At 40.5% G+C, this 14,409-nt stretch overlaps 2 protein-coding genes across 6 annotated transcripts; one reads left to right on the top strand and one right to left on the bottom strand.

Moving 5' to 3' along the window:
* Positions 1–178: 178 nt before the first annotated feature.
* LOC104433915 (probable peptide/nitrate transporter At3g43790) lies at positions 179–9,267 on the top strand. 5 transcript variants are annotated; one of them, XM_018869219.2, is made up of 17 exons: positions 179–728; positions 1,351–1,391; positions 1,898–1,958; positions 2,106–2,208; positions 2,289–2,391; positions 2,514–2,567; positions 2,659–2,721; positions 3,272–3,321; positions 3,422–3,497; positions 4,054–4,260; positions 4,747–4,834; positions 5,379–5,464; positions 5,568–5,675; positions 6,232–6,276; positions 6,411–6,499; positions 7,860–7,903; positions 8,895–9,267. In XM_018869219.2, the coding sequence occupies exons 1-17, from the start codon at positions 446–448 to the stop codon at positions 9,005–9,007; spliced, it is 1,614 nt and encodes a 537-aa protein (XP_018724764.1). In that variant the 5' UTR covers positions 179–445; the 3' UTR covers positions 9,008–9,267. The 5 variants fall into 5 exon arrangements, with proteins under 5 accessions (XP_018724764.1, XP_018724767.1, XP_010045122.1 ...); XM_018869222.2 differs by having other exon boundaries at positions 6,222–6,276; XM_010046817.3 differs by having other exon boundaries at positions 446–602; positions 8,895–9,203.
* LOC104433916 (calmodulin-like) lies at positions 9,263–14,409 on the bottom strand. Its single transcript, XM_010046821.3, has 3 exons — positions 14,145–14,409; positions 12,509–12,878; positions 9,263–9,443 (listed from the first exon to the last, which is right to left on the bottom strand). Exons 1-3 carry the CDS (start codon positions 14,218–14,220, stop codon positions 9,329–9,331), a joined length of 561 nt encoding a protein of 186 aa, XP_010045123.1. The 5' UTR covers positions 14,221–14,409; the 3' UTR covers positions 9,263–9,328.

The raw sequence follows: 14,409 nt of genomic DNA, 5'->3' as shown, positions 1-14,409 counted from the left end.
CGTCACACGTTTTGCGTAAATAAGTGACTGAACGACGCGGCGTTCGCTAACTGACAAATTGGATCTCGCGTCTTGTCTTGCGTGTCTGACGAATGGCCTGACGAATGGCGGGCGGAAAAAAATCAGCACGCGAAATGCAAAAGGAAGTTTGTTCAAAAAAAAAAAAAAAAAAAAATGCAAAAGGAAGGAAAGATCGCGACGCGCGACGAAGACGAAGACGAAGACCCGCCCGCGAATCGCCGAGGAGTCGGGAGTGCGCATCCCCACGTTTGACGAAACAGAGACAGCGACAGGACGAACTGTCGGTGGAAAGCTCCGTTCCTGAAGTCACTCTGACTTCGCTCTCAGCCATTGATGATGAGCTCGTCTTCGTTTTGGTAGAGAGAGAGAGAGAGAGAGTTTTAGCGCGTCTCAGCTCTCGAATCGGGGCTCTCTCGAATCAGCCATGGCGGAGGGGCCTGAGTCCAGGGACGCCGCGCCTCTGTTGGAGAAGGCTTATCACGACAACTGTCCCGGCTGCAAGGTGGACCGCCTCAAGCGGGAGCGGAGAGGGATCCCTTACAGGGACCTCTCTTACATTTGGATCGTCTCTTTATGCACTGGTCAGCCCGTGTCTCCCTCTGTCCTTCGCGTTCAGGAGCCTCGTCTTTCGAGCTTCTGCAGAGCCTGTGGAACTTGTCGTTTGGCAACTGATTGTTACGAACTGTCGTGGCTCGCGAAACGGTTGCGTATGCTCCCGATCCTGCGTTGAAGGGTTGTAACTTTAGGGGGATGTTTGACGCAAATTTAGCTATCGAGTTAAGCTAGTTTGCGATATGGTGCGTGATGCTTTTTCGGTTTGAGTACTGCACAGTGAAATGGAGTGCGTTCAGTTGTTCTGTCTCATGTATGCCCTCTGATGAATCTGAGCCTTAACATACATGACTGGGATAAGAGGCGGCAGTGGCAAAACTAAGTTTTAAATTTTCTTATACCTCGTGCTTTAATCCTCTCTGTCACTGTGGACAAGTTGGTTGTTTATGAGTAGTCGATCGATGGATTTGGGGTCGATTCAAACTGGAGCGAGTGTTCATGTTAGACGATGGACGATATAAGAAGTTTTGACGAGGCACTTTATTCTTTGACCAGTGTTTCAGTACTATTTTGTTTTCTTCACCTTTAACTTGTCGGTTCTAATGTTGTCACGTTCGATTCTTTTTCCTGAATTTATGTAAAAGCACCTATTTTTATTTAATTTCGAATTTATTATGTATAACTTTATGAATAGATGATGGGGGGATCATAGTTTCTTCTGCAGTATTAAATGATATAATTGTGCTCTGATAATTCATCTTGCTGCTTTTTTTTCAGCTCTCCCGATCACATCACTTTTTCCATTTGTGTACTTCATGGTACGCATCTCCATTTTTAATAAGAACTCACTTTAGTCATTGTGCGATGAAGTGTGCATCCTTTTCTCCTGCTGGTTTCTTAATTTGTATGCATGCACAAAAAGATAGATTAAGTTGTTGTCCCATTCAGGCACTATCTTCATTTTAGGACTTTGTTACAATTCCTACCTTGAATTTTTCTGCACATTATTCTTGATCCTGCATTTGTCATTCTGTTGGTACCAAATGCTTTGTCGGAGGACCTTGGTTAGGGTTGTCTCTCACTTCAATTCGAATTTTGACCAAGGTAGATTAAACATGTCTCTGGAAGCTTCAATTTAAGCCCATATGGTCACTGTGATGGTAACTATGACATGTCGAATGAGTTACCTGTCGAGAGTGATCTGCCTCTTGCCATTTCAAGCTAGATCTCAAAGCTCCTCAGGAGCATAAATTTCTTAAATTCTGCCCTTGGACTTCCCATTCTATATCTTCCCAGGACAGTTAATCATGACTTCTACTGTCAGATCAGAGACTTCCATATCGCAAAGAGAGAGGAAGACATTGGTTTCTATGCAGGATTTGTAGGTAATGCTGAGAAATTAATTCCCTTTTCTTTTTCTTTTTTTCATTTTAAGGGATCTTGTTTCCAGAAAAAAGATAGTTCACATAACCTACCTTGTTCCCAGTGTGCAATGAATCTTTAATTACATATTGATGAGGATCTTCTTCTAGGGTCTTCATTCATGGTGGGAAGAGCTCTGACCTCTGTTTTCTGGGGAGTAGTAGCAGATAGATATGGTCGAAAACCAATTATTCTGATCGGCACATTCTCAGTGTTAGCCTTTTTCCTCTGGCAACTGCAATAGCAATGAAACTAGCTCATTCAAAAGCCTGTTAACATTCATTTGCCATCAGGGTTGTCCTCAATGCTCTCTTTGGCCTGAGCACCAGCTTCTGGATGGCCCTTTGTACACGATTTCTTCTGGGATGCTTCAACAGTGTACTCGGTACTATAAGGGTATGGTTTCTTTCTGTATGCTTAGCTTTTATTTGCATTATAAACACCATAGTGCAAGGTTATATGGTTCCTTTTCCGCAAATGCTGATTTGCAGCTGGTCCTTTGGTTTGTTCTGATTTAGGCTTATGCAGTAGAGATTTGTACAGAAGAACACCGTGGTCTCACTCTATCAGTTGTAAGAAGTTTTGCATCTGTTCTCCAGGTGATCATGACCCAAAAACAGCATCTGATGCAGTAGTAATTTACGCAAGTGCCTTTCTTTTCAGGTCAGTACATCAAGAGGCATAGGGCTCATCATAGGCCCTGCTATCGGAGGTTTCTTTGCACAGGTGTGGGCTTTGCTGCTGCTCAATTTCCCTTGTCATCATGCATGAGGAGTTTACAAGCCCTATACTTTTGACCTGATATTCTTGAAATCATGAGAAAACACTGTTGTGAGATCGAATTACCTTTAACGTGTTTTGGGAAAAACACTTTGTTGGATAATTCTCAATCTACCGACTCAATATTTCTGAATGCGATGTTCAAGGAATACTTTACCAGTAAGATAGAGCTGGGAAGGTGGAGGTTGGTGACCTGTACTTTTTCCTTATTGCTAACTTCACATGCACATATGATTTTCTGTCAATCTCCATTTTCCATTGGCTTGCATGGTAAAATTTTAATCCTCACGTGATTTCTTTCCATAGAAGTAATTTTAAAAAGGATTATTATTTAACAAACTGAGATTGATGAATCAGTGTCCTTCAATTGTGCCAGGGCTTGAGCTTCAATTTTATGGAAGGCATTTCTGAATTTTCTTAATCTCATTCTTATCCCTTTAGCTGTCTGGAAATCTTTTTGGACTTATTTCTTACAGTTTATCTTTGGGTGCATCAGCCTGCAGAAAAATATCCGGGTTTGTTCTCTCAAAGCTCTATCTTTGGAAGGTATATAACTATCATCTTGATTAGGATTCCATAGATAACCTTTCTATCCATCTTTACATGCTGGTAATATTACCTCTCAAGCATATATGCATCTTTGCAGATATCCCTACTTCTTGCCGTGCCTCCTAATATCGATTTACGCGGCAGGAGTATTTATTTCTTGCTGGTGGCTACCTGTAAGTTTCAAATGACATTCTAGTAATCTCATTCAATCAGGAAATGGCAGTTTTCGGCTTGTAAATCTGAATTTATCAATTCGATGTCATATTTCAAAAGTCCGGCATGTTTTTGTCCCTATGAAATTTGAGCGATAACGAGCAGCATATAAGATTTTATCCGATATGAAACCAAGAGGTTCATAGACTGGAGTAAAAATGTGACTGTTGCACATATGCATATGCTCTATGTGCACTGTTACCTTTGCCCAAGTTCATAGAATAATTCCTTTTGCAACTCAAGGACATGATTTTTCTTTTATTGAATCATTGGGAGTCTGGACCAGCCCATCTGTTGATGTAGAGTCATCAATAACTTCATTTGTGAGAAAAGTTTTAAGTAGGGGAAATGAAGCTGATAATAACTTTACTTGTTTAAAATGGCCATTATTCTTCACGATAGTACTGAATTTTGTTGTTTTGCCAGAATTACCATTCCACTTGTAAATATGTCTTGGTTATAACTTAGAGGTAATTGCTTTTGCAAAGTTGTCATAAAATATACATGAAAATGCAGGAAACACTGCACATGCATGAAAGAACAGATGGTAGGAGCTCGTGTGATGAGGTGGAAGTTTCCTGTGATTCATCTGATGCTACAAAACATGACACCGAAGTTGAGGAACAGAAAACTTACGAAGAAAATCTCCTCAAGAATTGGCCTTTGATGTCAACAATCATTGTTTATTGTGTTTTTTCGCTTCAAGAAATTGCTTACTCAGAGGTGAATTCTATTCTTATCCATTATATCTCTCTGACAGTGCTCATAGACATGGTGCGTAATATATATATCGATCCTCTTTAAGTAATAGAATCTACTCAATTGTACAAATTGCGAGGTCAATGATCTACAACTCGGATTGACATCATAGGTATCTAAGGCTGATCCTTTTATCTGCCTAAGCTTATATAAGATCCACTATAAGTTCCTGATTCAGGGTCTAACTCGTGTTTAGGGCATCTGCTTTCTGCTTATGCAGTTGTTTCATAGGTGTCTTTATTGCCTTAAGTTGGTGTATTTTGTTCGATGGTGAATCATTGTTTGAACTTCAAACATTTTGTGCATTTTCAGTCTCAAGAATTCTCTCATCATATTTCATTCTTGTGGTCCATGACACTGTGCAAGATTGGGACCGGTTGCTTTTTTCGAGTTCTCAGTCTTGAGAAAAAATGACATGCTGTAAAATCAATTGCCCTTTCATTCATTCAGATATTCTCCCTGTGGGCTGTCAGTGAAAGAAAGTTTGGAGGGCTGAACTTTTCATCTCAAGATGTTGGTGAAGTTCTAGCTATTTCAGGTACATATTTTTGTAGATCTGCGCAAATCTGAATTTCCCACCAGGCTCATGTTATAGAAAACTGCTTTGCCAGTATAACTACGTGTTTGGTCTATTTGCAACATGTGCTTGCCAACTTGGAATATCAGGAAAAGATCCTTATGCAATGACGAAGAAAAGCTTCTTATTCTTGAGTAACTGGGTTGCTTTGTCATCTGTGTCATTTTAATTTTTCTTCAAGTTGTTGCAGAAGTGGGAACAACTGGGCCTGAAAAGAAGGCAAATTACTATTGGGTAGCAAGAGTGAAAGAGGATGGTGCATGTGTTTTTGCTTCTTTTCCTTGTTTTTTTCTTCTTCTTTTTTTTTTTTTTTGGGGTTGGACAGGATGTTGAAGAAAGAGGCAGCAACTGTACTATCATTAAAAAGTTTATTCTTTAAGTGTGGATTCTAATGTATCATCAAGTTCAGTACTCAATACTGTAAGCTTAGGTTGACTTGCATTTGCATTATCAGATTATATTGTTCGACAGTTTAACTAACCATTGGGAATGGCAATGTCATCAGGGTTTGGTCTTTTACTGTTTCAACTTCTTCTATATCCGCGGGTCGAGAAAATTCTTGGGCCAATAATGATCACTCGACTATCAGCTGTAAAGTTTGATCTTTCACCTAGATTCTTCACTTCATTTTTATTTTTAATGTAGTTTTTGTGATAGAGTTGAAATTTAACGTTTTTTGGTTACTTGTTTCCAGGGCATATCTATCCCATTGCTGTCAAGTTACCCTTATATAGCCATGCTTTCTGGATTGACACTTCACATAGCAATAAATTTTGCATCCATGTTAAGGAATGCTCTTTCTGTGAGTATTTGCCACTCTTTCAAGTACAGGGGATAATCATTTCTGCCTCAAGTCTTGTCTCTTTTTGTCATTTTCTAGTTAGCCTTTGTTGTCAAGTTATGTAATCACAATTCATGTATTATCTGGTTACATAACAATATTTTTTAACTTAACTCAATGTCATAGTGATTTTTTTCCTGGGAAATCACAGAACGTTTACTTAATCAAAAGATGTACATATATGTACTATTCCTATATCTCTTGATAATTTGAGCCATCATGACGAAGATGGATTGGAATAGCACTTACATTTTCACAATTACATATCCATTTCATTTTAATTGTTCTATCAGCCTGTCAGTGTCCTTAGCTTAGACTGAATCCAGAGGGTATTTTGCTAGCAGTTTGCAGACTAGAAATAATTTGATACTGATAAGGCCTCCTTTGAGAAATTTCTTGCAATGGCATGTTCTCTCATGCTATTGCTCATGTCGTCATTGTAATTGAATGAGTTTTTCTTGAGTGGGAACCTTTCCATTGTATATCAAGCGATATGAATGTTATCAGACCTATGCAGGTATCTGTTGTCACAGGAATATTCATATTGCTCAACAATGCTGTGGTAAGTTTGCTGTCCACGTTTATAAATAATTTGAATAGGCATGCTGTTTCATTTGTTTTTTAGTGAGAGAACTACCTAGCTTAGCACGATTGTTGTGTTTAAAACATATAATCTTTTCACCTACTGCTTTGCAGCCCCAGCACCAAAGAGGAGCTGCAAATGGTATTTCTATGACTGCAATGTCTATATCAAAGGCATTTGGCCCTGCATGCGGAGGTGCCCTGTAAGTCAAGTTAATGCAACTAAGATCTAGTTGATATCTGCTCGTTGTAAAAAGTTTGAATGGAGCTTGCAGTAGAGGCAGCAGCCAACTCACTGAAGGAGTAGTGCTAAGCAGCAGTCTGCCTCCTGTGTTTTTATCAGATTATTGAAGTGCACCAAGGGGACACCTACCCATTTACAAAATCATTCCGACAATATTGAGTCCATGAGGTCCAGGATAGCATTTACATAAGTCATGCTATTTGATACCAAAAATTGAAGTACAAAGCTAAGTGACTCTAAATTCCACAATTCAGCTCTCGGAGTGTCAAAATTCTTAGTGTTTTCCCTCCGTATCAGCCAATAAGTTGCCAGGGAGGTCAAAGAATCATTTTCTCTGTATTCCTTCTCATGCAGTGCCTCTGTATTCCTTGTCTCCCTTACTCTCTTTTTTTTTTTTTCCCGGTCAATCTCCATTGCTTCAGTAATTATGTATTGGCTGTAAATTTTTAGTTCCTCTGCGAAGTTGACTTCTGCAGAGGGGTGAGTAGCAGGGACAGATTTGGACAGCCACATTTTTTTCTTCTTAGATCTTCTTAAACATGGGCATCTGACTCCTCCTTTAGGCTTGTCAATTGGTTTTGGTATGTCTCTGTCCCAGCAAAATTGATCATCAGAGGCGGCAATAAGAAAGCAATTGAAAATTGCCCTGTCAAAACTAAGAAACCCCTTTAAAGTGGCATTAATGTACCTTATTTTGCTAACATAGAATAAATCTAAATGTGGCACTTTGTTCAGTTAATTAATAGAAATATTTGGAGATATCTGATTAGGAGTCCTGCAAATGTAAGATTAACGCTGTAGTATTCAAAGCAATGGGCAGTGCTCAATGATTCTGGATAAAGAGTTGCTTGTGGTAGCGTCTGAACATGGACAACTGAGTCACAATTGGTCTGGGATCCAGCATCGAGCGTTTATAATTCTTGCATTGTCTCTACTCTTAGTGTCTAGCCAGAAAAAGGCCACTGTGTATCTGAGACTGGGATAGCTTTCCTTTTCAGGTACAAGTGTACTAGTTCCGCCGTACTCTCGTTATAAGGAGGTTCCATCAATCTCATTCATGTTATGATAATTAGATTTGTGGTGAATTTAGGATAATTCCTAATCTCATTTAGCCTTTCTTAAGCTTGCTTTCCTTTGATTACATATCATCTCATCTGAATGAACCAGCTTGTCTAGTTAGAGTTGCACGTAAGTGCTTGTACCGTAAGTTTACTTGGTCAATGCTAAAAATTCATGGATATTAAGGCAGTATATCTGGCGGTATGTGAATGTCACTGCTCCAGTAACTTCTTTTTCTTAATCTCTTCCGTACTCTGCAGGTTTTCTTGGGCCCAGAAGCGGCAAGTAGCGACCTTCCTGCCTGGTAAACATTTATGTTCACATTGTCTATGGTCTGTTTAAAACCACGTTCTTTCAGCACATGTTTGAGTGTGAGGGCTCGGCATAAACTCAGTATGCACCTTTACTATTGATGGATTGTGGATAATTATTTCCCCATATTTGAAAATTATCTAGTCGCACGACTTTACCTAGTACCGTAGCAATTTTAACTAGTTCTTGACTCTGCTTTCAGACAAAGAGACAAGAAAACAATTGTTTCTTTAAGTTAGCTGGCCGTGCATGACATTTTACAGTAAGTAAAATCCTGTTTGCATCGGAGGATGTCACTATCCCAAGAAGTAGAGCATAAGAAAGTATCTATCTTAGCTAGGATCTCAAGCTGCTAGGATCATACAGGGTGGCAACTAAAAATCTCAGTTCTGTGTATCCTTTAGAGTGTATGAGCTCAGTTTTCGTATGAACTTGGGATTATTAATAATCCAGAGATTACTTTGCATGTTATTAATCTGATGATTAATATATTTTGAAATTTTGGATTATGTAAATGTAGATTTAAATTCTAGGTTTGTGGATGCTATTGCCTTTTGTAATTTCGATCTCACCAAAAGCTCATCATTGTAATTATTTAACTTTCTTTGTATGTTATAAGATTTTGCATGATTTAGAGGATCTCTTATCTGGTTTCCTGCACCGAATTTGATTGAGCAAAATGCCAGAACATGTGCTGCTTCTCATTTCAGATTAACCTGTTAAAAATTGCAGTATAATCCTATTTGTTCCGTCTCATTTCCATGCTACCAGTATCAACCTTGCTAATTTAAATGTTTATTATATTGCTACGACATGTGCAAAAGGTGGCGCATGCTGATGTAACGTTACCAATCAGCTCTCTGAGCTTTAAGATGGTCGTGACTATACCACAAGTTATATCCGCATCTCTTCCATGCGCTTCTGCATTCCATAGGACCAAATTGCTTTTTGCAGCCTACGCCTCATATTTCTCTGGAATGCAGGTGATCAAATGGTCTTCTTCGTATTGAACTTGCTTCAGATGATCGGGTTGATACTCACCTTCAAGCCTTTCTTGGCCCAACCACATGAGCGAAGAGCAGCTTCCATTGCTTAAAGCAACAGGAGGTTCATGTATATGTCTACAAGCCTACTCTTCTATACCTTAGACTTTAGTCTAGCAGTGGGCATCATAGACGTGCAGGTGTATCATAGCAAAGCATACAAGATCCCAACGTGTGAAGCACTGGAAAATGCCTAGATAAAATAAGATTTACGCTTATGCAAATGTATTCATCATACTGGACATGTCTGCTTGTCCATTTGGTGCACATCATTACGCTTATTGAAGAAATAAGACTTTGGGGCATTTTTTAAGGGTTGGAGATAGAAAGCCGAGATTGAAACGGTGTGAATAAGGCAGCAGACGTTTCGGCTTTTAGAGGAAGAAGCAATCAGAAATGGGCTTCTTCTTGCGACGGATTTTCTTCCAGGACTTGCCAGTGCCATTGCTTGCGCCGGCCCCTTTGTTATGTAACCTCCTTTGCCTTCTCCTGCCATTAAAAGGTATAGAGATCGTTAAGGTGACAGAGAAAGAACAAAATCGGAAGGCCATCTCTTTTCCTGCTTTCTTTCTTTGTTTTCTATTGTTTCTGCATCGAAGACAAAGATTGTCTTGATTCATTTTTTTCTGTCCTCGCTACGTTACATGAGGTATTATGATGCACAGCAAGAAAAAAGATATAGCACATGGGAAACGATGCGTCAAGTAGCTTCAAGTATCAATCCGCAAACCATAACAATGGAAGAATAAGAAGAGCGTAAAAGGTGATTGCAAAGGATAAGGCTCCCCTTAGAAAAATTCTATTCGGACGCGGACTTAGCAATCCGAGTGAAATTCTCTTTTGTAGTCTCTCCTTTGTGAAATTTTCCATGTTACATCCAGCGAATCTTCTAACGTGGAGGTCCACATGGCAAGTGAGGAGGCCAAGGAAAATGTTCTCTAGCATTGCAACTATGGTACCCGTCGAGATTGGCATATCGTACAATGGCTCCACATGCCTTTTTTTTAAAATAAGGAGTAAATTCATATCAAGTTTGAAATTAAAAACACGTGATCAGATCAAAAGATCAAAAGATCAAAAGAAAGAGAGGTGAGATATTCAATCTAAAAATAAGAAGAGATATTAGATATTATATTCGAATAAAATACTACTCATGGAGGCTTTTGTCACGATAATTTGCATCAATATCTCGTGCTTAAGTGGGTACCTCGTGCTTAATGATTAGACGGTCATAATCTTGGATTCTTAGAACTCTCAATCAAGGGTTTACTTAGAAAAATATTTCTAGCCTTTATGCAAAAATCATCAGGAAAAAAAAAACTCTGGACGAATGACGTGTCGAAATTTGACAAACACTAGTGTAGGACATAACAGAAATCCTAAAACATTTATATGTTTTTCTAAATTTTCCACTTGCAAAGTTTTTCTTATGAAGTGCGTCCTCAACTGGGTCAATCAAGCTTTTGGTAACCAAAGTAGGCCCATCAAGATAAAGATGCGTTGATTTTCTAGCCCATGGGACCCCTACTTATTGACACCACCGAATTCTCCCAGTTTACATATCACAAACTTACCATCTAAACCGAACAAATGACGTCAGTATCATCCCACTAAATCCACGGAGAAGCCTTATACGACTCACGAAGACCCACAACACAAGCCTATAGATGTATCCACGTGACATTAGAAATTGGAAGAAAAGTTCATAAATTTCGAGGAAGGCGAGATACTTCATCGATCCCTCGCCATGGATTTCCATGGAAAAATCGCGCCATGAGTCCAAAGGAAACAAAAGCTATCACGAGATCCTCTATCTTCACTCTCACCTCTTAGATCGGACGAATTGCATTTTCATTCGTTTTACCGACTTTTTGGTCGTGCGGTCATTGCAATTGCATATACAAAAGTAACACTATCCTCCCCACCGCCCCCCAAAAAAAAAAAAAAGGCGAATTGGAATTTCAAGGGTTGGCAAAATTCACTGATCTTCGAACACAAGAAAGGGTCACGAACATATTCCCCCAACGGAATTTATTGGGACCCCACCCAACTTGGCCGCGAACAAAGTTCACGCCACCAAAGTATATGTTCAAAAAGCTGGGGAATGAAGATTTAAGACCAGAGTAAAGGATGCAATGAATCATCTCGAAAAATGTAGAAATCTCTAGAAAGATTGAAATAGGACGAGCCGGTGTTGCATGACGAACCAATAATGACGCGCAGATAACTATGCTCTCCGTTCACCCCTTAATGAGCAGGAAGACCAAAAACTTACCGAATGCCAGCTTACCGAAGTGCGCACAAGTTCATCGGAATTGCAACTACTCGAGTACCCAAATTTCCTGCGAATGGCTGCCTCCTTTGTCTTGCCTTTTTACCTTACGAGCAAGATAATGCCATCCAAGCGGCCGATTTATGCAATTAACCCGACCAATGCTTTATCTCATCGGAACTACTTGGAGCATAATAATATCCACCTCCTGCTCTTAGATTAGTATCCCACCTTGGTTTTCATTTTCACCTTTATGTGGATTACTTGAAGGAGACGAATTCCGCCTCACAAACATATTCAACCACCACAACCCAACAAACATTAAAAGCCCCTACTCAGCCCGAACAAAACCCACATGCACCTCCGTTACTCCATGGACCAATTAAGCCGGTATCTAGTCAACAAAACTCATGACAGTTCTTGGATAAAGAAATCGATATTTTAGTTACAGTTTTGGACAAGTAGGAAGATGATTTACCATCTCTCCAGGCCTCTATAAAGGTTCGGAGGATCTTGTAACGGAAATAAATTTCCTTTTAGCAAATAATGTGCGCGAGCAAGATATGGGAGAATAGCGAATGGAATCAATTCTCCATTGTCATGTCAAAGAAAGTGGCGAGACATGAAGAGGCAAAAGGTAGCAACCTTTCAATCACATCAATCCCACAAAGAATACGTGCACCAAATGATATCAGTTATCACCCAAAGGGGATAGGCCATCAAATAGAAAGGAATCAAATCCAGCTTTCTGGGTTACCTTTATCCGAAGCCTGCTATTGTACGGCACATTTCCATAGGAAATCAACCAACAAGTGCTCAGCTGTGAAATTTATTAGATACCGCCCTATCACTGTCGATATGCAAGCAAAAAGTTCAAGCCACTGATGGAGACTATGAAACTCCAATTCCCTAAAAGACAGAAAGTATTCACGCAAAAACTGCAGAGATCTAAACTAGCAACCAGAATTGCTATAAACAAGGGGGAAAACATGCTGTTCTCCAATTGTTCTAGATTCATGTACCAAACTAAGTGGCATATAAGAAAAGGAGAAGAAAACTAAAGGTCCGACTAAACTAACATAGAAAGCAGACCAAACAAGTAAACATACAGACAAAAGAGTGCCACTCGAGGATGCAAATTAAGGAAGAAACAACCACCTAAACAAAAGCTACTGACACAATTCATTAGCACCTACGAAATAAAACGTCATCAACTTATCTGTCCTGTTCCCTTTTCATTCAATCGTACGAAATTAGAAGACTGGTTTAGGTGTGTTCTCACTTGGCCATCATGACTCTGACAAACTCCTCATAATTGATTTGGCCATCACCATCCACGTCAGCCTCGTTGATCATTTCATCAACTTCGTCATCCGTCAGCTTCTCACCGAGATTTGTCATGACATGGCGGAGCTCAGCTGCCGAGATGAAGCCATTCTGGTCCTTGTCAAAAACTCGGAAGGCTTCCTTAAGCTCCTCTTCGGAGTCGGTATCCTTCATCTTCCGCGCCATCAAGTTGAGGAACTCTAGAAAATCAATTGTCCCATTGCCATCAGCATCAACCTCATTAATCATATCCTGGAGCTCTACCTCAGTTGGGTTCTGTCCAAGTGACCTCATGACAGTCCCAAGCTCCTTGGTGGTTATGCAACCTGTAATGAAGCTGAACATCAGCCAGGACATCGGTGGAAGGTTTGACATGTAACAAAGGTGACATTAATCATCACTAGAACTATTTCCTATTGTTGCTCCCGTAATCTTCCCATGCGTTAACTTACATTCAGCTCCGGACATTCCAGACTACCGACATTCTGACAAAGAAATGTCATTGAATGACAAGAATGAAACGAAAGTTCCCCTCCTAAGCAACCAGGTTTGTAACAGCGAGTACTAAAGTACATAGGAGTGATGAACAACATGATCAAGCACCCAGCTTCACTTTTTAACATCAAGAGCCTGGAACATGTCTGCCAAAAAATAAAAATAAAAGATCCCGGAATATGACAGAGGCTGATTGTCAGAGAAGATACTGAACTCAAGTATGACGGACACCAAACCTACAAAAGCGACCTTCAAACAAATTAATTTTACTGCTAATCATCGCTCAATAGTTTAAGATCCTACATCCTACTGTGTTATTTCATCGATTCCTAGTCAAAGCAAGAGGACCTACTATTGTCAATTTAGAGTAGATAAACAAGTTTCTCTTAAATGGTACAAAGTGATCTCGACACCTCGCCATAAAGAACAAAGAAATGCTTCCTACTGTAGAAGATTTTCGACAAACTCACGCACACGAAAGTCCATCTACGCACGTAATGGAGCACCTAATCTTCCAGCTCACGTTTCTGCCAATAATTGATGACACCGAGTTCAAGGCCATGGAAATTTTACTCCATACAGATTGTGGAAAGAAAAGTCAAACTCCACAGAAAAAATCTAACAGGAGGCAAATCCGATTACGTGTCGACCGAACAATCTGTACGCAACACGAACAACCTCCCGAATTCACCTTGAATCACCGGAGATCGTCAAAGCCCTAACATATCAACCGGAGCCAGACCTGCCATCCCCTCCTCGAAAACGACATCAAACGAGCTCAAACGCAATAAGAAAAGTCCAACTAAGAACAAACGATAGCCCCCCCCAAAAAAAAAAAAAAATTCAGAGGCCACCGTCCGCACGGCACGGCGGACCAGCCGCGACGGAGCCCGTGAAACCAGAACCAACACCGAAAAAAGGATCCATCGGCCGCTCTAACAGCTCCGAGAACCGAATCAAAACAGTCGAGAGCGAAGAAACGTCGCGAAACAACGACGAAAATCGAACCGGAAGCCGGAAATCCGAACGCGCGAACCGGAAGCGAAGAAACGTCGCGAAAATCTAACGCGGAGAGATAGAGAGAGAGAGGGAGAGACCGTCGCCGTCCTTGTCGAAGAGGCTGAAGGCCTCCTTGAACTCGTCGATCTGATCTTCGGTGAGCTGATCCACCATGCTCCTCTGAGATTCTTTCTCCCCCCCAACCTCCGACGCGGCAGCGCCGCCTGCTGCTGGTGCTGGAAATGGGGGAGGAATTCGAAAGGGCGGCGAAAGCGAAGGCGAAGGCGAAGGCGAAGGCGAAGACGAGAGAGAGTCGTGCTCGCGTCCTTGTCCGCGTCCGGTTCGTCTGAGAGGACTAGGACG

The sequence above is a fragment of the Eucalyptus grandis genome, chromosome 2 (assembly GCF_016545825.1).
Source record: "Eucalyptus grandis isolate ANBG69807.140 chromosome 2, ASM1654582v1, whole genome shotgun sequence".
Classification (NCBI taxonomy): domain Eukaryota; kingdom Viridiplantae; phylum Streptophyta; class Magnoliopsida; order Myrtales; family Myrtaceae; genus Eucalyptus; species Eucalyptus grandis.
Note: the sequence above shows the minus strand (reverse complement) of the source record. Positions and strands in the feature narration are given on the sequence as shown.